Below are 20857 nucleotides of genomic sequence, written 5' to 3'. Positions count from 1 at the left end.
TGGTTTCCTCCCACCCTTTTCTGTGCTACAATTTAATTCCCCTATGATTTATGCACCAAAATGCATGTTCCATTTAAGGGTTGCTTTTGCACAGTGGTAACCCCAAGCCTCCAGGCCAGACCCTGGAAGGAGATGTGGTTTTTCACTCTGCAGATGTGTGGAGAGCAACCTGCAGGAAGTATGCTAGAGAGTCACAGATGGCAGCCTCACAGGTCCACTCTGGAGGCAGACATAGCAGGCGTGGAAATAAGTCATGACAATCAGGGCGAAAAGCACACAAATGCTGGTCTATGCACAGCATCCTGGTGGCAGGAGGAGGGCGTCAGCGCCCCACCTGGAGGGGAGGAGGGGAACAGAGCAACCAGCGAGGGCTGATCACATCACTCCCTCTCCCTAAGTTCTTCTAGGTTACTGATCCTGAATACAGTCCTGGGACAAGGTGATAAGGGACAGTTTCTATCATCAAACCTTTGGTTACTGGAGCATTCAATTCAACACTTCACTGAAAACCCCGTACATACTATATAGCTGGTGTGATTACAAACAGAGACTTGAAACTCCAAAATGTCTCCCAACTCATGAAACCAATAGCCAAGACATGGAAGACTTTGCCAAAGGAAAAGAATTTCAGCTGGTCCACAGCTGAAGCAAAGGGTTTATCTTTGAAATCGCAGAACATTCCTGAATAGGAACCAGCTGGTAGTCCTGGGTACTTAACTGTCCCTGTGGCAAAAAGCCTTTTGTTGACCAGGCTGTGAAGGCACCAGCAGGAGAGAAAAGTACTTCATTATTGGCAAGGCCAGTCCCGTAGCGAGCTGCCCTTCACAGTGACCCGAGAGGCTGACCTCACTCTGGGGTTTGGGTTTGGCAAAGCGGCCCAGCCATGGCTCACAGTGCTCATCGGAGCTGTCAGTTTGCTGTATGCACAGCTCTGGAATCCAGACGGAGCAAATGCTCATAAAGAGCCAGTGTGATAAATTGATACACATTTCAGAACAATTTAAACCTGTCATTCCTAATTGTGCTTTTTTTTCAAAAGCGTCTCTGCAGTGGTAGTAGAAAAATGAGAGCTGGGAGAAAAGCAGTATCTTTGGTAATGCAAGAGGTGTGTGCCCTTCCAAACTTCCTCACTGTGGTTCAAGTTGGAGGCCACTACAGTACAAGTTTGAACACAGGGGCGGGCAGAGGGGTTAGTGTTTGTCATGGCCATGGTCTCCGGCTTGCATAAGTGTGCCATTCCACCCCTGCCTGACTTTTTACTCATGCTTCCTCCTTTCCTGACAGACACCAGGTTGGGACATTTGTATTCACAGAAACCACTGACCTTTGGGCTGGTGTCGCTGGGGGGAGCAACTCAAGGCACTCCAATGTCCCCAGGAGGTGGTGGTGCCCCTGGCTGAGGGGCAGGGCATGCCGGGAATGATGGCGGAGGTTATGGGTGTCACGTGGATTGGGATAGGTTGTGCATGTGGAATAACAAGGCTAAATTAGGTTACAGCATGTCTGACACATGCTGGCGAAGTGACTAGGAATTGACTGAAAACCCAGAGGTCCAGCACAGGATTTGAGGCAGGACCAGAGTAGGCAAGTAAGATAAATCATCTTGCCTCTGCATTGTAAGCCAGGAAAGGCTAAGCAAACGGACATTGGTGTAGTCTGTTAGTTACCACTTCCTGGCAATGCCTTATCTCCTCGTGGCATTGCTAACCCCCCAGAGTCCCACTATTTGTTTCTGTCCCCTGCAGCACTTTATATGTGGCCAGTACTTAGTCTTTATTGATTGCTTGCTTACTCTGGTTTTGTAACTAGAAAAAAAAAAGAAACAGGAATGAACAGTTAGTTAAGACAGCTGCCCAGATTGCAGGACTCAGAAACATGTTGCTGGGATCATATGACTTTCTTGGAAGGCTTAGATTTTATTTGTCACGTGTACCTGTTAGGATGCATTTCAGCTACAATTAGTGGAAACAAAATCAGTTTTATACATGCTAAGGATTTTATTATTCTCATGAACCCAGAACCCAAATGTTAGCCATCCAGGGCTGCCACCAATGACCTAAGATTCTATAGTAGCCTATGCAGCCAAACTCAGAATTTGGCCTTTATCTTCATGCTGCTCTGCTCTGCAAGATAGCTGCTCTGCCTCTGAGCAGTGCATCCCCACTCCAGAGAAGAAGATAGAGACAAACAAAAGGCTATTCTCATCTGATTCTGCCCACTCTAAAGAGCCTCCCTCAATGACTTTCCCTTTCTACTTAGATCTCATTGGCTGAATTGTGTCACACAGCCACCGCTAGCTGCAAGGGATGCTGAAAATTAAGCTTTTATGTGGACACAGTAATGCTCCAAGCAAATTCGGAACTCTGTTAATAAGTGAGAGAGAATGGATATTGGGTTGGCAGCTGGCAGTGTCTGCCACTCCACTGTGAATTTAAAACGATAATTGCTGCTTTCAAAATATGTATCTGTGAAGCTCTACTGATTGCTGTACACATGTTAATTGATGGGAAATATTATCATCTCAATATTTCAGTTGAATGAGCTAAGACAGAGGTTAAAAAGTTAACTGGGATGCCAGGGAAGAATCTTGCAGGGAGAATTTTCTAGATGTTTCCCTAACTGCCCTTTTTTTAGGAATAAATGGGATGGGGTGGGAGGAGAGAGACACACATGAAGGGATGATTCTGGCTCTTTCTGTAAAGTTTTTAGTTCAGGGCTATAAGCACTGTAGATGGCTGGAGGGTGGGTGTATACGAGTGTCTCTTACAGGCAGTAGATCATCCTTTTAAATCATTTCCCCTTTTTTTTGCCAGAAGTCCTTTCAATTAAGTGGAGGTTTCATTGGAATAATTAAACCCTCCATCTCAAGCAGGCTAATCAATTAACTAGAGATGCATTTATCTCATGGACGGTTGGCCCTTCTAGTTCCAGAGGTTTTGCACTGGGAGAGCTGTTGGAGAGGAGATGTCTGTCCTGCAAAGACAGCTCATTCTAAAGACCATGGTACTCTGGATTTGAAGTCTTCTTCTTGACTTCATTCAAGATTTAGTTTTTAGTTATTCAGCCAACAAATATATGTTGAACATCTTCTAAGAGGAAAGCCCCATGCTGAGTTCTCAAGGGGTGGGGAAGGGGTGCAGAGATGAGACAGGCATGTGGCAAGTGACTGAACTTCTGTGATCCAGTGTCCTCATCTGTGGAATGGGACTGTAAGGGTGTCTGCCCCATGGGGTTGTTGCATTAAATGAGATTGCCCTCATGGAGAATGTAGCACAGTTTCTGCATTTAGCAGTGACCATGTACCTTTCCATAGGCAGCTATTGAAGGATCTGTGCCAGCAAAGTAAGGGAATAACACAAGAAAGAGGAAGCTATGGAGTCAAGGAAACAAGGAATTGAGTTGTTTAGATTAGATGCTTTGCTTAATAAATGTTAGTTGTCATCATTGCTAGTTTAATTAAGATCACATGACATGCTGAATTGGAGTCTGCTGCTCAGTGACTGGGGGACCCCACCCCATTATTGTACTCTCTGGTCCAACCTCCTCCTCATAAAATAGAACCGATGTTATTAAAAGCAGCTGTGCATATTAAGCAAGGTGACATCTGTGAAGTGAACTGTCTGCAATCATTGTGAAGGACAGACTAGGGAAAGTGCACAGAGAATGGGGATAAATGATTCTTTATCCTTAAATCTATTCTCTGTATTTCCAACTATTGACATTTTTTTCTTTCTCACATGTTACTCTGTTTTGTTTTATACAGATCATACATATGTAGTCTGATCATACATGTGGAGTCTGAAAAGTACAGCAGGCTTGTGGGGAAAAACATCAGTTCCCAACCTGGTCATCACCATCCCCAGTCCTGATCCCCAGAGGCCACCGCTTCTAACTCTTCTTCACTTATTTTCTCCGGTTATTTACCTTCTTATTTCTCAATGATATGTTCTCATTGCTCCATCATTTTGCTGCAGCATCTCTCCACTAGTTTCCAAAAATAGAGTACATATGTTTAGAGCCCATGCCTTTCTGAAAATATTATTATTTAATTTCACATTTAAGAGTTCACATAAAAATCTAGGTTAAAAACTATTTCTGCCAAAAATGGGAAGGCATTGCCTCATCATCTCCCAGCTTCAAGTGTTGTTAGTGAAAGATTTGGCTCCAAACTTACTTCCAGTTTTTTGCCTGTAACTTGGAAACTTTGAGGGTTTTTCTCTTTTCCCTAATGGCCTGAAATTTCAGAGTCATATTCTGAGAAGGTTATTTTCCATTGGTTGTACTGAGCACACGAAGGGCCCTTTAAATCTGAAGACTCACGTTCTTACTGTCATCTAATATTGTTTCTCTAAGAAGCTCACCCCTTGATTTCTATTATAACCCCAAAAGATATACAAGAAAGGGAACATAACCTTTGTAACCTCTATAATTTCTAGTTGTTGGATACTAGACTTTCCATATCCATCTTGCCCACCCCCCTGCCTTCATATATTCCTTCTCTAACTTTTTATTAACTTTTTAACTTTTGGGGAGAATTCCTCAACTTTATCTTCCAAACCTCTATTGATTATAAAACTCTGCTACCTTATTTTAATTGCCAAGGACATTTCTTGTTCTTTGAGTGTTCTGTTTTATGTCTGTTCTTTGATTGCACTGTTTTATTGCACTGTTTTGTGGATGTAGTGTCTTATCTCTTAATGGATTTTAATTATCAAATTGTTTTGGCAAATTTTCTGTTATTCTCAGCATTGTCTGCTTCCTGCAGGGTCCTTATATCAGTTTGTCTTTTCTGATATCTTCTTTCACATGAATACTTTCCTCAAACATCAAGTGATCCTTGGTTCTCTGTTTATCTTAAGTGAAAAATAGTACATACAAGTGCTGCCCGTCCATTGAGGGGCTTCACTGCATGGTGAACAGGCACTGACAGAGCTTGACTAGCCCTAGGGACGGGCACCTGCAGTGTTCAGACCTGTCATTCCTTTTTGGAGAGAGAAGCAACAGCTGTTCTTCTTCAGACTGAGCCAATATTTGTTACCTTAGAACTTTTTAGTTCTGAATTAAGCTTGTATGTTGAAATGATATTTCAGAGAGCTTTCACATGTACACTTTCTGGTTAGAGCCCTTTAGATAGCAAACTTTTAAAAAGAACAAGTCCAGTAGCTGTGTAGCAGTGAGTATGAGGGGGTGAGAATGTTGGTCCAGACCCTGCCTTCCACGCTGCTAGTTATATGAGCTTGGACCTCACCCAGGCAGAAGTTTCTTGAAGCAGTGTTGAAGGTGGAGGTGATGTTTCAACCAGTTGACTGTTACACCTGTAAGTCATCCTCTTAGGGTGCATATCCTGTACATTCTCCCTGACCTTGGGACCTATTTCTCCAGGCTGTAATCACTTTCTAAGGGCAGAAAGAGAAAGTGGAGCCTCGTTCCTCGTTGTCTTGTGCCTCTGTTTTCCCAGCCTATGTTGACTTGCTGCATAGTTATACAAATCTGTACTAACCTTTTTGCCTTTCCTATAATTATATCTTTCTTATGGTTAATTTTTGAAAAGGCTTTCCTTCTGATCATTAAAGAACACAGGTTCTCTCTCTTTTTTTAATGCTCCCCCAACCCAGCCCCCAGTGCTGGCAGTCCCCTCCCAGCTGCAGAGCAGGGGGTCCATGGGGAGGCCAAGGAGAGGGTGTCCTCCAGAGAAGCGTTCCGCTGCTACCTCCCCAGGGCCAGAGGCACTGACAGTTCACTCCGATCAGAGCTGACAGGGGCAGCTTTTGTCAGCCCTGGGAGATCTGGTGTCATCTGTGATTAATCCTCAAAACCAAAACCAAGCAAGTTCCTGATTAAACAGTGGCATCCTGAGTGGAGCAATTGGTCATGAGGCAGCTGCCTGAGCACCCACCAGAGGGGGCCCAATCTATGTCAATTCCCTGACCTTCCCCCATCTACCCTGTTCCCCTAAAACCCACAGCTACAGCTGGGCTCCTGGATTGGCTGCACCAGGCAGCCAATGGCCTTGTCAGTCACCGTAAGGAATGCCACCTTGGGGAAATTACAGAGTGTGTGCCCTGGCGTGTCCCAGCCCAAACTGGTGGCTGAGGACATAACTCACAGTGAAGGGTATTCTACTGGGCTCCGGAATGTGGTTGGGTGCTTTTGACCTAGTGAATGAGTAGTTGATTAGACTGTCTCCACTCTGCAAATGCTTCTATCAAAGACATCAACATCTTCCACGCTGGCCCAAGTACACCCCAAGGCCAGCACTGCCCTTCTGTCCATTCCCAGAGCTCTCAGGACCTGCAGTCATGACCGTCCAGGATGACCACAGTCTTAACCAAAAGCCCTTCTCCCCCAGCAACTCCTGACCACCGCATGCACCTGGAGACTTGCACGCCACAGGATTTGCAGCCCTTTTCTTCCAAGGCAGAGCATCACGTTGATGCTATAAATGTTCTTTCTCTTTCTGACCTTCACCCATCCACAAAGTCATGTCGTCTTCCTTTTACAGACCCCAGCCACTGCTGCTCCAGGTCCAGAGGAAGACCTGCTCCGGGCAACACCAGCCCCAGCCAGGAGGAGTAGAAGGCAGACCTCAATATCCGGAGAGCAGTTCCCCCAAGCACCAGCCACATGCCAGGTACCTCACACGTATCACTTCCTCCATATCAAGAAATATATAAAGGGCCTCCCCAGTGGCACAGCAGTTGAGCACTGGGTTGCAAAGCCGCCCGCAGCCTCTGCAGCGCCAGTTCGATCCCTGGCCACCGGGCGAGGGTCCCACATGACACGCAGACCTCTCCTGCCACCCACTGCTCCCCTCAGCAGTGTACTTCGGTCCTTCTGCCTGCTCTGCTCCCCGCTCTGGCTCTGGTGAATTCTCTCACCCTCCCGCGCTTCTGACTGTACCCAGTGCTTGTATAAATAAGTAAATTAAAATATTATTAAAAAAAAGAAATATATAAAGTGAGACCACAGACTCACTGGGGGAGTGGCGAGGGGAGAGGGAGGTGCAGGAAACAGCCCCAAAGGGAGCAGGAGTTTGTAGAGTCTGAGAGAAGCCAGCTCTGGGGATGCAGGGGTGCTGGGCCTTGGGGCCAGCAGTAGGCAGCCACCAGGGGTCAGAACAAAGATTTTGAAGCACAAGAGGGCCGCGTGACAGATGTTTCGAATGAGTGAAGGGAAGTGTGGCCGGCAGGCCCTCGGAGTTTGTCTGTGAGTGGGTGGGTGATCCCGGCTCTTTTGGAAGCTTGAACCTGCTTCTCCCACTGTTTGTAGGAAACCTGATGTGGTCCAGGGTTTGAGACGGGGAGCCAGGGCCTGCTGAGGGCTGGGTCAGCACTGACACAGGTCGAGCTGAGGTTGAGAGGAGGGAGGGCCCGGTGAGGGAGGCTATGAAAAGGCAGAGTGTCAGCATCTCAGGGGGTTTTCTTGGCAGATTATTTTCAAAGAAAATGCTTCCTCCCTCTGCCCAGCTCTTGACACCAGCACCGGCTTTGTCCCCAGTGTTGGGCCTGAGTCAGGACGACTTACAGTGCAGTGGTTGAGAAGGGAAATACACCCAAAATGGTGTCTGAGAGGGTCTTTTTCCTTCAAAGCTTATTACACTCTTCATAGTTTTTTTTCCCATGAAATTTTCAGACGTAAAAGTATATGTGTGTGCGTTTATGTGTGCATAGATGTGTTTATGAGACAATGAACATGTCCACAGCTGAGTGGTGACACAACTCCCAGCGCCACTGACATCTCCTGGGTGTCCCCCCAAGTCACAGCTGTCTGGCTTCCCTCCTGGGAGGGGACACCATGGGGACATTCATCATCCTTTGTCCCTCAGAGTCATTCCACTATGAATCCATAACAGTGCGTGCTTTGGACATGGTGCATATATTCATCTGTGACTTGCCTTTTCCGCGCACCATCACATCCCTGAAGTTGGGTGGTTGCATGTATTTCCTTTCATTTCCCCTGCCGGAGGGTGTGCCTTTCTTGAATATACAAATGAGCCGTCCTCGCTGCTGCATCAGGACAACTGTGTGGTCACCAGGTTTTGGGATACATGATGCCATTGGTGAACATTCTTGCCCGTGTCTCCCGGCACACCGGGTATAATCTCTGGGGCTCTGAAGAGGGAAGGCTGGGTCGGGTGGCAACTAGCTGAATCCATTGAAGTTTATTTCCACCACTAACACATGCCTGTAGGTGAGTCACTGCTCACCTTACCCTTCGACTCTCAAAGGAACAGATGGGCCAGGGTCATGGATCCTCACCACTCAGGTCTTGTTGCCATGTCAATGCTAATCCGTCACTCGATTGCTTGTGTTTACCTCCTCGTCTGCACAGCAAACAATTTATTGAATCAAATTCTTAAAATGTTGACTCTAAAAATAGTAAAGGCAAGTACATTTTCCCATCTGAAAGGGAGAGGCTGTGCTGACATGCTGCTAGCATGGGCACACAGCAGCGGGGGCACGTATGCTGCTCTGAGCCACTAATTCACCGAGGCCCAGGGCTGGTGGAAGTCAGGACATCAGTCCGTGAAGCAGCAGGTGCTCTGTGCAAAGACTGTTGTGTGGAATGGGACAGACTTCCCATTTTTAGTCACTTAAATCAGTGGTTGCTCTTATTAGCAAATTGATATTTTTTTTTATTCAAGCTTCTTTACATGTAGTAAATGCCCTCTTAAAATAGCTCAGATTAATGGGGAGCATTCTGAAGGCCTATAGCAAGGACCTGCGAGCACATGTCACCAAGCCTTATAGGATGGGAACTGAAGTTATGTACCCCAAAAGCTGACTCCCGCCACTTCTCACCACCCTTGGGTCTCCACTTTCTCCCTTGCCTGCATCCTCTGTGTCCTTCCACCTTCTCCGCCTCCATAATTACCACTACCTGTGTCTCTGCTTTTCCACAGCTGCTCCAGCCTCCAGGCTGCCCTCTAGCTGATTCCCTACAATCCATGGAGCCAGCCAGCTATCTCCAGACCCCATATGAAATCTCGGGGTGAAGGAATTTGATGGCTGCAGCTCAACCTGTGGATTGGCCCTCCTTGAGCAGGGTTTATTAGGTATAAACAAGATATCAAGGCTGGGGCATTTCTGACAGTCAAATGTTGGGTACTGGTGTATCTATGGCCCCAGACCTAGCTTTCATCTTTGTTAATTTTTCTCTTTTTTCCAACTATGCAAGTAATACATTGACACATGCTTATTATAAGTTCTCCTTGACCACTAACCTCTGAATTCATTCTTCTTCCTAGATAAAACTGTTGTAATCAAATACTTTCAAATCTCTGCCCTCCTGCCTCTCCCTTTCCTACCTTCTCTCTCCCTCATATCAGCCTCATATTTACTGGTGAAAATCTGGATGTTTTTCCTCCAAGATCAGAACAAGACACTAATATCCACTCTTGCCATTCTATCTAACATAATGCTGGAGGTTCTAGCCAGGGCAATTAAACTAGAAAAAGAAATAAAAAGCATCCATAAGGAAAAGATAGAAGTAAAACTAGCTCTAATCATAAATGACATTCTTACGTGTAGAAAATCATAAGGCATTCACTAACAAACTATTAGGATGAATAAATTACTTCAGTAACATTTTAGAATGAAAAATCAACATGCAAAAATCAATTGTATGTCTATATGCTAACAATGAACATTCCACAAATGAAATTAAGAAAAAGATTAATATTTACAGTGTTACCAAAAAGAATAAAATGTCAGGAATAAGTTTAGCAAAAGAGGTTTGAGATTTGCACATCAAAAACTGTAAAACATCGCTAAAAGAAATTAAAGATTAAATAAGCTGAGAGACCCATACTCGTGGTTTATGACACTTAATATTGTTCAATACTACTGTGTTCCAAATTGTTCTACATATTCAATGGATTCACTATTAAAATCTCAGCTACTTCTTTTCATGAAGATGCTGACATGTTGATCCTTAAATTCATATGGCATTGCAAAGAAACCCTGAGTAGCTGAAACAATTTCTAAAAGAAAGGGCAAGGCTGGAGGACTCATACCAGAATTTTCTACAAATCTACAATAATGAAGACAGTGTGGTGCTGGTATAAGGATGGACAGATGCATCAATGGAATAGAATTGAGAGTCCAGAAATAAGCACTTACTTTATGGTCAACTGATTTTTGACAAAGGTGTAAAGGCCATTCAATGAGGGAGGAATTATCTCTTCAATAAATTGTGTTGAGACAACTGAATGTTCACAAAGAACGTAGTTGGACCCTTATCTCACATTACACACAAAAAATTAACTTGAGATGCATCACAGGCCTAATGTAAGAGCCTAATGTATAAAACTTTTAGAAACAAAATAGAAGTAAACCTAGATAACCTTGAGGTAGGCAATGGTGCTTTAGTTACATATCAAAAAGCACAAGTGAAAAAATTTTTAAAAATTGGACTACCAGGGCCTCCCCGTTGGCGCAGCGGTTGAGCACTGGCCTGCAAAGCTGCCTGCAGCCTCTGCGGCGCTGGTTCGATCCCCGGCTGCTCCCTGGCCACTGGAGGAGGGTCCCGCATGGCGCGCAGACCTCTCCTGCCGCCCGCTGCTCCACTCAGCAGTGTACTTCGGTCCTTCTGCCTGCTCTGCTCCCCGCTCTGGCTCTGGTGAATTCTCTCACCCTCCCGCGCTTCTGACTGTACCCAGTGCTTGTATAAACAAATAAATAAATAAATAAATCTTTAAAAAAAAAATTGGACTACCAAAATTTGAAATTTTTGTGCTACAAATAATACCTTCAGTGAAGTGAAACATAACCAACAGAGTGGAATAAAATATTTTCAAATCATATCCCTTATCAGGGACTTGTATCCAGAACACATAAAGAATTACTACAAGTCAATAATAAAGACAAGCAGCCCAGTGTAAAAATGGTCAAAGGATTTTTTTATCTATTTATTATTTTATGTAATTCTTATATCATTTTTCATTTTTGCACAATGTATGCATTTTCATTTTGGTTGTATTCCCCATACAATTCCACCCCCCTTATTTTGACCCTAATCCCTCCTCTCTCCTCCCCCCCTCCCATAGTGTGTCTCTGGCTTATAGTTGCTCGTTGATTTTGATTTTTTCTTTATTATGGTTAGTCTTTTTCCTGGTCCATTATTTAAGTTTTCTAAATTCCTGCTATGAGTGAGATCATCCAGTATTTTTCTTTTTCTTTCTGGCTTATTTCGCTGAGTATGATCCCTTCCAGCTCCATCCATGTTGCTGCAAATTGCATGAGTTTGTCTTTTTTGATTGCTGGGTAATATTCCATTGTGTATATGTACCACATCTTCTTGATCCAGTCATCTAAAATGGTCAAAAGATTTGAATAGACATTTCTCAGTATACAATAACCAATATGCACATGAAAAGGTACCCAACATCATTAGTCACTTGGGAAATACCATCACAAGGTACCACTTCCCCCCCGACTCCTGGCACTCAGATGACTATAATGAAAAAAAAAAATGGACAATCACAAGTATCGGCAAGGACATGGATTCATCAAAACCCTTATACATAGCTGTAATGTAAAATAGTACGACCACTTTGGGAAATTGTCTGGCACTACCTCAAAATGTTCAGAGTTATGACAGGGCTCAGCAATTCCACTCCTCTATCTGTCCCTAACAGGTATCTCCAGTTTACCCATATCTACATACAGAAAACTTATACATGAATCTTTGTAGCATGGTTCATATTAATCTCAAAATAGAAACAACCCCAATATCCACCAGTAGACGGATAAACAAGATGTGGTTTATCCATACAAGGAAAAATTATTCACCATTAAAAAGAAATGATGTACTAATACATGCTACAACATGGATGAACATGAAGACATGCTAAGTGAAAGAAACCAGTCAAAAGACCACACGTTGTATGATTCTGTTTTTAGGAAATATCCAGAATAGACACATCAATAGAGGCAGAAAGCAGATTAGGATTTGCTTACAGCTGGAGGGGCAGGTATTGGAGGGAAATGGGGAGTGACAAATTAAAGGGTATGTAGAGGCTTTTGGGAGGTGATGAAAATATGATCAGATTAATTGTGGTGATAGTTGCACAATTTTGTGAACCTACTAAAAACCATTGAATTATATACATTTAGAAAGTAAATGATATGGTATATGCATATTTTAAAAATGAATCCAATCTATATGTATCAACCTAGATGAATCTCAGAAAATTAGAGAGTAAAAAACAGGTTGAAATAGGAAATGAGGACGCATACAGTATAATATGCGAAATTATAAAATAAAAAATTATAGTACATAGTTTTTTAGAAAGACAAATTCTTAGTAAGATATAAAAAGTTGGATGAAAAGGATATACTAAGACTGCAAAACTTTTCCCTCCTATAAATATTTATTTAAAGACTTATTTATTTATACACACAAGAACTGAGGTATAGGCCCGAGGTGCAGGGAGGTGGGTGAGAGGATTCACCAGAGACAGTGGGGAGCAGAACAGGCAGATCTACTGAAATACACTGCCGAGGGGAGCAGCGGGGAGTCAGGAGAGGTCTGCTGCGCTATGTGGGTCAGCTGCCTGGCCGGGGATCAAACTCATGCTGCAGTGCTGGTGATAGCTTGTTAGTGCTGTCTTTAACCCCTGCACCACAAGGCAGTCCGTAAATATTTTTTTTAATGTTTATGGCTTATCTGTCCATTGTTTAGTATGTAAGGAAATATATGTCTATATTCAAATACCTTAAATATAAGGTAAAATGCATATATACTTTTCTCTACCTTTTTATCACTAAACAATATATTCTAGAGCTCATTCCAAGGCAGTTTCCAGAGCATTCCAGTGAGGCCCTTTTATTAACCTGGCTGGGATTTATGTCTAAAAGGAGGCGGGCCAGAGATGGAGGACTACATGGAGACGCTGAAGGACGAAGAGGATGCCTTGTGGGAAAACGTGGAGTGCAACCGGCACATGCTGAGCCGCTACATCAACCCAGCCAAGCTCACCCCCTACCTGCGCCAGTGCAAGGTGATTGATGAACAGGACGAGGATGAAGTGCTCAACGCGCCCATGCTGCCCTCCAAGATCAACCGCGCAGGTGACCTGGGAGTCTCTGGGCGGGAGGGGAAGTGCTGCCTCTAGTGGCCGCTCTCGGGAATGCCCTTCAATGAACTGGACCCAAAGGAGTTTGAGTCCGAAATTTTTATACTGGGGTCCTCTCCTCTGCTCACCCCCTGGACCCCTTCACGTTGTCCATGTATAGAACTGAGGTGGTCCATGAACTTGAACAGGGAGGAAACTGCCTCTTTAATTTTAACCTAAACTGAGATTTAGCATTTCCTTCCATTGTGGATGTGGCTAGGCAACAACTCATAACATAGATTAGTAACACCCATCACTTTGTCAACAATGAAACTTGCAGGTTTCTTTATATCATTATGGTTGTTACAGAGCTCTCAAAAGAGCATTTGCAGTCATCTCTCCCATGAAATCACTACTAGACCCAATTGTCAAATGCATTGATAAAGAAGTACATTTATTACTGCATCACAAATTTAATATTTGATATTAAATTAATTTCATTTATTTAACATAATATATATGTTTTATTAATTTATTTAATATAAATATATTTTATTGATTTATTTAATACAATAAATGTATTTTATTATAATTTATTCCCATTGTAATCTGATGAATTTTATCTGTATACAACTATTATTCTGAGAAGGCATCCACAGGCTCCCAGGCTGCCTAGGGATCCATGACACTGTCACATACATGACAAGTAACAAGTGTGATTTGTGAGACTTGTTTTGCTTTTGCATGTGTATGCATGTATACAAACATACATGTGTTTTTGTATATTTGCCTTTGGATGTGGACATGAGGTCACAACATAAAAATACATTTCTTTCTGTGGCTCACAGTTTAAAAGGCTCAAAAATCACCATCCCACAGTGTGGCTGGTGATAAGTAGCACCTGTGCTGTGACTGTCCTTTGCATGCGTGTCAGAGATCACTAATCACAGCGGGCTTTCCTCCTGAGCTCAGATGTAACTCTAGACTCTTTCTCGACACTGTGCTCCTGGCAACTTTGCCAAACAAGCCGTAGACACAAGATGAAGCTCATTATTGTGTGTATCCTGGGGTAAAGGTAGTGCTTCAGCACCTCAAGGGAAGAAATATCTGAAAACAAAATGTCTAAGGAAGGACCAAGATATGTAACCATAAAAACTGAAAACTGTGGGAGATGTGGAGTGTAACAAGCACAAGCTGAGGGGCTACATCAGCCCAGCCAAGCACACCCCTTGATCACTTTAGATTGACCTTAATCATTTTAGGTTAAAGTTTTTTCCAGAGCAGATGATAATCCCAAAGGCGAACATGGAGCTATGCATCCTTTTATGACTGTTCCTTGCTTCCCACCCAAATATGTGCCTTCTGGCTTTAAATCCCAGAAAAACATATACTTTTCCATAACTGAAAGTGTACTACTAACCTCCTTCAAACGTAGGAGAGCTGATGCCTGTCTGGTTAATTTTAACCCTGGTCAGTTGGGAGGCTCTTTGAAACTGTTGGTTACCTGTGGCTGCAATACTACTTATCCTGGCTCCACCAGTTTCTTAGAGAAAGGAAACTAACACCACTGAATCCCTGCTGAGGGCCTGGCACTTTGGTTTACATTATCTCAACTCCAAGAGCCAACTCAGGAGTGACAGGATGTGGTGAGACTGTCTTCTTAGAGGTTATTGAAGGATATGAGTTCAGGATAAGATTGGGCATTCAGGCTGGCATCCAATCAAACAGGTATGCTTCTTCTCACTGATTGGTATGCTTCTTCTCACTGAGTGATTGGGCCCTTCTCTTAGGTCGGCTGTTGGACATTCTGCACACTAAGGGGCAGAGGGGTTATGTGGTCTTCTTGGAGAGCCTGGAATTTTACTATCCAGAACTGTACAAACTGGTGACTGGAAAGGAACCCACCCGGAGATTCTCCACCATTGTGGGTAAGTGGCTTTGCCAGCAGAGCATTCAGACTCTGGAAGGACGGTGTGTGGGCATGTGTGTGTCCAGTAGTGAGGCAGCGCTAAAGCTATCAATCTGTGGTGTTTGAGTGCCCTCTTTCTGCCTGATGATCAAAGTTAGGTGACAAAATGGAGAGGTTTATAGACTCTCCCTGTGAGCACTGAAGGGGTGGAACAGAAATTAATCCCCCCATGGAGCCTGTCCTTGCTTCGCCTGCTCTTGCCAGTATCCCATGAATCAGAGCCCTGGTCATCTTGTCTTCTTAATTTTCCTTCCTAATATTCTTCAGTCTTTTCTTCATCTGCACCCCTACCCCAGTCCAGACTCCTACAGCCCATCACCGCTCTGCATCCATTCCTGCTCTGTTCCAGTGTTTTCGCCTGCTTTCAGTGGCTTTTCATTGCTTCCATCTGAACACTCAAGTCCGTAGTGTACCCACAAAGACCTTACCTGGCCCGGCCCCTGCTGTCCCTCCAGCCTCACCTTTCTGCCTCTCCCTCTCTCGGGCCCCAGCCACTTTGGTCTTTCTTTGGTCCCTGAAATGTGCCAGGCTCCTCCCTCCTCTCTACAGAGTCTTGGCAATGTTGTTCCACCTTCCAAGAATGTGTTTTCTTGCTTCAATTTAATATTTCAGCTCAAGTATCTGGACCATCTCTGACCTCACCTCCTCCTCCCCACCCTGCTGCATCTGGTCCCCTGCTATACACTCTCATAGCTCCCAGACCTTTGCTTGTGAAATCTCTGCATCTGCTGTTTTATTCATGTGTGATCATTTGCTTTTTTTAATGTCTATCTCCCTTACCAGACCTTAAGCTCTGCCAGAACCAAGGCTGTTTTGCTCACCCTGAATCCCCAGTGCCTAACGGGTAGTAAGAGCTCAGTAAAATGTTGGCGAGTGAATGGGTGAAAGAATGACACCCAACCTTTGCCTGGAACCCCCTCAGCCCCCTCCCAGTTATCAGGCCTGACTGGGCTCCCCTCTCCACAGTGGAGGAGGGCCACGAGGGCCTCACTCACTTCCTGATGAACGAGGTCATCAAGCTGCAGCAGCAGATGAAGGCCAAGGACCTGCAGCGGTGCGAGCTGCTAGCCAAGTCCCGACAACTAGAAGATGAAAAGAAGCAGCTGACACTGACCAGGGTGGAGCTGCTGACCTTCCAGGAACGGTACTACAAGATGAAGGAGGAACGGGACAGCTACAACGACGAGCTGGTCAAGGTGAAGGACGACAACTATAACCTGGCCATGCGCTATGCCCAGCTCAGCGAGGAGAAGAACATGGCGGTCATGCGGAGCCGGGACCTACAGCTCGAGGTAAGGGGCCCACAGTGGGGCTACAGCCAGGTGGGGCAAAGGGAAGCCAGGGTCACTAGAGCTCCAGACCACCCACAGGCTCTTGCAGACACAAGCCACCAGAGTTTCACCCGTAGCGGGGGTGCAGAGGTCTAGATTCACCATACACATGTGCTCAGCTTTCGTGGGCTGTCCCACCACTGGCTCCAAGTCTACCATGCATATGTGCACACAGGTGTACATGGACCCAGCGACGCTTCTCTCTGCTCAGGAGCCAGGATCCACCTACCGTGTGCATGCATGTGTAGACATGTGCACACAGGCCCTGCCCCATGCAAGGAGGGGAGGATAATCATTGAGGAGACAGCACCAGGACACAACACCTGAGGTCCTCGAAACCAGGGCTCTGCCCTTCGTAGCCGTATCCACAAAGTCAGCGTGAACTCACCAGTGAACGATCCACCAGCTGATGTTTGACATCGTTAATGAGTTTATCTCCAACATGAAGAAAAGGCAGGGGATTTGCTGAGCTAATGTATTCCTTTTATTTACTGAGTGCCGCCATGCACCAGGCTCTTTTCCAGGGATACATAACTCACAACCTAGGTCCTGCTGGCATGGAGCTCACGTTCCAATCAGAAAGCAAACACATAAATAGCTGATAGTCATAAGTGCTATTAAGTGGGGGAAAGTTTGAGGATAGTGAGTGAGGGGTGTTATTTTAAATAAGATAATCAGGGGAAGGTCCCTGAGAATTGGACGCTTGATCAGAGACCTGCTGAAAGGGGAGGAGCCAGCCGTGTAGGCCTGAGGGGAGAGCAAAGAGCAAATGGAGAGGCCCCAAGCACGAGGCATGCTTAGTGTTTTGAGAAACAGCATGAGAGGCAGTGGGGCTGGCATGAAATGAGCAAGTGGCAAGGAAAGAAGTGGGAGAGATGGCTAGGGTCCAGATCATGGGGACACAGCAAGAACTTTGGAATTTATTCCAGTTGTGATGGGAAGCCACTAAAGGAGTGAGAGCTGAAGAGTGACAGCTGATTTATATCTAGAAGGATCACTCTGGCTGCTGGGTGGAAAATAAACTCTTGGAATATTTATTAAGCACCTGCCATGTATAAGGCACTGTGCTAAGCACTCTGGGGGACACAGGGATAAATAACCTGATTTCTGCTCAGGTCACTTGCTCTTAGTTGAAGCAGCCAGATCGGTAAACAGTTCACTAGTATCCAGGCAGATTGAGTCAGTGGCTTAGTGGAGAGTAGAGCATTTTTGTAACGTGCAGGTGCTTTTAAGTCCTGTATCTCTGAGTTCAAACCCCGGTTGTTGGCTTTACCACTTAGTTGGCTCTTGGTCTTGATTTCTTCATAAATGGTAATAATGAAAACAAGACCTACACCACAGGGTTGCTGAGATACTGCACAAGAAATCTTGGGCCTAGTGGCCATCCCAGTGAGCACCCCACAGGCTAGCACCCCATGGCCATGTGCCTGGGACTAGGGGTCTGAACCCAGCACTGGACACTGGCATTGCTTGTCCAAGATACTGAATTTTTTCTTTTTTTTTTTGCATGACCAAGAGAGGTTTCTGTGCTGTTTTATCTAGGATTTGAGAGTGTTAATTTGTGCTGCAGGGACTTATAACTTTCTCTCCTAGAATTTTATTCTGTATTATGTCTCCCTGGAGATGTATCAGCAGTAAGAAAGTGTGTCTAGAACTTGAAAGAGCATCTGGCCAGCTGAGTCCTTGGGTCGTTTCTCATCCCCAGGATGCTTCCGTGCTTGCCTCTTTCCTCCCTCCTTTAGGCCATAGGTATGCAGGCCTCTCCCTATCTCTGCCCCCTACCTGCCAGACCTCCTGAGACCAGCCTCCCCACAGGCCTAGAATTGAAAGAGGACACCCACCTATTTGGTGCCTCCCTCTCCTGCTGCCCTTGAAATGCCTCTTGTTTGGGGTATTTTACCAAGACCAGCCAGGCTTGGGAAGCAAAAGGCTTAATAACAAATCAGATCCCTGACTTCTCAGCCATCCCTTTGCTCCCTGCAATAACTGCCTGCAATAACAGTAGGGATCTCCCAGGGGATCCTCGAGTTCTGAGGATGAGTTTGAAACCCATTACAAAAGGGTATTGAAATGGATCACCTGCCTTGGGGAAATGCCAGTTTAGGAGTCTTATCTTAATCTATAGCTTTGTCCACCCCACAAGTTTCCTGAGGGAACTTTCTAAGGCACACTCAGCCTTTAGATCTATCCTAAACTGAGGAAGGAGGAACTCTTCATCAACAAGGAGGTGGTGGTTTGTTTAACTGGAGAAGGTTTCTTTGAGCCGCTCTCTGTCACCCATTGGAAGAAGGAGAGGGTGCAACAGGTGATGCTGGAAAATCAGCAGGCTCAGGCGAGGCTGTATGTTTCTGAGTGTGCCCTCCAACAATATCCTCCCTTTGGCGCTCTTGGGGTGTTTTAGATCGATCAGCTAAAGCATCGGTTGAATAAGATGGAAGAGGAGTGCAAGCTGGAGAGGAACCAGTCGCTGAAACTGAAGAACGACATCGAGAATCGGCCCAAGAAGGAACAAGTTCTGGAACTGGAGCGGGAGAATGAGATGCTGAAGACCAAAATCCAGGAGCTGCAGTCCATCATACAGGTGAGGGCCTGGGAGAGCGCGGGGAAGAAGAGGGATGAGGCTTCAGCCTGATGCCCAGGGCCCCCACTTTCTGACTGCCGAACCGCGGCATTTCATGCCATCCTAGGATACCTTAGTTTCTTCCTGTCCAAAGTGGGGACAACCACACCACCCGCTTCTCAGAGAAGGGACATTGTGTGAGATAATACTGCTGTCCACACAGATGTCAGTGTCCCAGGCACTGCGAGAAAAGTGCACTCAGGAAACCTACTTGCTTTTAAAGATTCCTGGAAAGTCGCCCCTCAACGCCATGTGATTTGTTAAAACTTCTGAGTGCCTCCCCGCATTTGTCAACACGGAAGCACCTGTGGGTATGGAGGAGAAAGTCGCTGAGGAAGAACATCCCAAAGTACATGGGCAGGAAAAGATAAAAAGGCACCCCTCCCCTTCCTCCGAGTTACCCCCTCTCCCAGGGCTGGCAGCCTGGTGTTGGGCTCTGATTTGGAGCAGAGGGTAAATCCCTGTCTAATCGGAGCAGATGAACTGATATTTCAGGGGCAGTGTCTGGAAGGCAGATCAGGCCTCTTTGTTGTTACCAGTGAAGTGTTTGGAGGAGCAGCAACTGTTTCTCTCAGTTCCGATAAGAGCTAGGACAGAACAATAGGCACCGGATGTTCCTGAGTAGAAGTGGGTTTTATGCTTCTTTCCAGGTGATAAAATTCTTAAATAATAAGCTGCTTAAAGACCCCAAGAGGCAGTGATTCCTGCCTCTGCCTTCCTGGCATAAATCAGTCTGTTGCCAGCTCTTTTGTCCCCCATCTTCCAAAACCACCTTGCTCCCTGCCCCTCCCCGACCCCTGCTCGGTTAAACCTGCCCATCTGCCCCATAGGCTGGGAAGCGCAGCCTACCGGACTCAGACAAGGCCATCCTGGACATCCTGGAACATGACCGCAAGGAGGCCCTGGAGGACCGGCAGGAGCTCGTCAACAAGATCTACAACCTGCAGGAGGAGGTCCGCCAGGCAGAGGAGCTACGGGACAAGGTGAGAGCCCCCAGGTGAAGGAGCAGCTTCCACACCAGGGAGGCCCTGTGGGCTGAGCTGCATTAGTGGGACCAACCCCACACTCTCTTCCAGGGAATAGGTCTACCCCTGGTATGAATCCACTAGGCATGCCAACATCAGCACCCATGTAGGTATTTATGAATCACTGAGTGTCGGCATAGCACCTGTCTTCCCTTGGGGCTCAAGGCCACGGGAGGACATGCCTGCACCATCCCCCATCACACTCCCTGGCTCAGAGTAGCCTCGCAGCCAATCTCAGTTGATTAACTCCCCTACTATTGTGATTCTTCCAGTCCGAAGGCTGCCCCCAAGAGGCACAGGTAATGTAGGGAGGGACAGGCCAGTTCCAGCCAGTCAGCCGTGCCATGCTGCCAGCCTGGCGCATATTGATCTCTGCCTGTCACTTACAGTACCTGGAGGAGAAGGAGGACCTGGAGCTGAAGTGCTCGACACTGGGGAAGGACTGTGAAATGTATAAGCACCGCATGAACACGGTCATGCTGCAGCTGGAGGAGGTGGAGCATGAGCGGGACCAGGTACGGGCCCCTGGGGCAGCTGGCCCTGTGAGACCCCGCATTGTACCACAGGGCCCACCCCCAAGCCATTTGGTTCAATCAGGATGTTGCAGCCAGTGCAGTGTCATTAGCTCTGCAGGAATTACTCAGGGGTCCATCTTTCCTATTTCCATTCCAAAGTTAAAATCCATCCCCAAAAGAATTTCAGAATTGTGAATTTCAGAATTCACAGGCATTTGAATATCATGGGGGCCTGAGCTGAACTCCAACAGCTCCTACAACACAGCATGGTCCTTCAGTGCCTGCTCTCCAGAGTAAGATGGCCACTTCAGGCCCTGTCACTCATTAGACATGTGACTAC

The 20857-nt window shown here is 45.8% G+C and overlaps 1 protein-coding gene across 1 annotated transcript in view; it reads left to right on the top strand.

Moving 5' to 3' along the window:
• Nucleotides 1–20857, top strand: part of CARD11 (caspase recruitment domain family member 11) — a 52009-nt gene that overhangs the window by 6996 nt on the left and 24156 nt on the right. The window contains exons 2-8 of the mRNA XM_037504522.2: nt 6503–6631; nt 12861–13073; nt 14848–14985; nt 15993–16318; nt 18759–18938; nt 19808–19960; nt 20392–20517. Of these exons, the coding sequence (XP_037360419.1) occupies nt 6625–6631; nt 12861–13073; nt 14848–14985; nt 15993–16318; nt 18759–18938; nt 19808–19960; nt 20392–20517 (1143 nt within the window). The 5' untranslated portion in view covers nt 6503–6624. The remainder of the gene's footprint in view (nt 1–6502; nt 6632–12860; nt 13074–14847; nt 14986–15992; nt 16319–18758; nt 18939–19807; nt 19961–20391; nt 20518–20857) is intronic.

Source organism: Talpa occidentalis, unplaced genomic scaffold (assembly GCF_014898055.3).
Source record: "Talpa occidentalis isolate TD23 unplaced genomic scaffold, MPIMG_talOcc4v2.1 talOcc4.12, whole genome shotgun sequence".
Lineage (NCBI taxonomy): Eukaryota > Metazoa > Chordata > Mammalia > Eulipotyphla > Talpidae > Talpa > Talpa occidentalis.
Note: the sequence above shows the minus strand (reverse complement) of the source record. Positions and strands in the feature narration are given on the sequence as shown.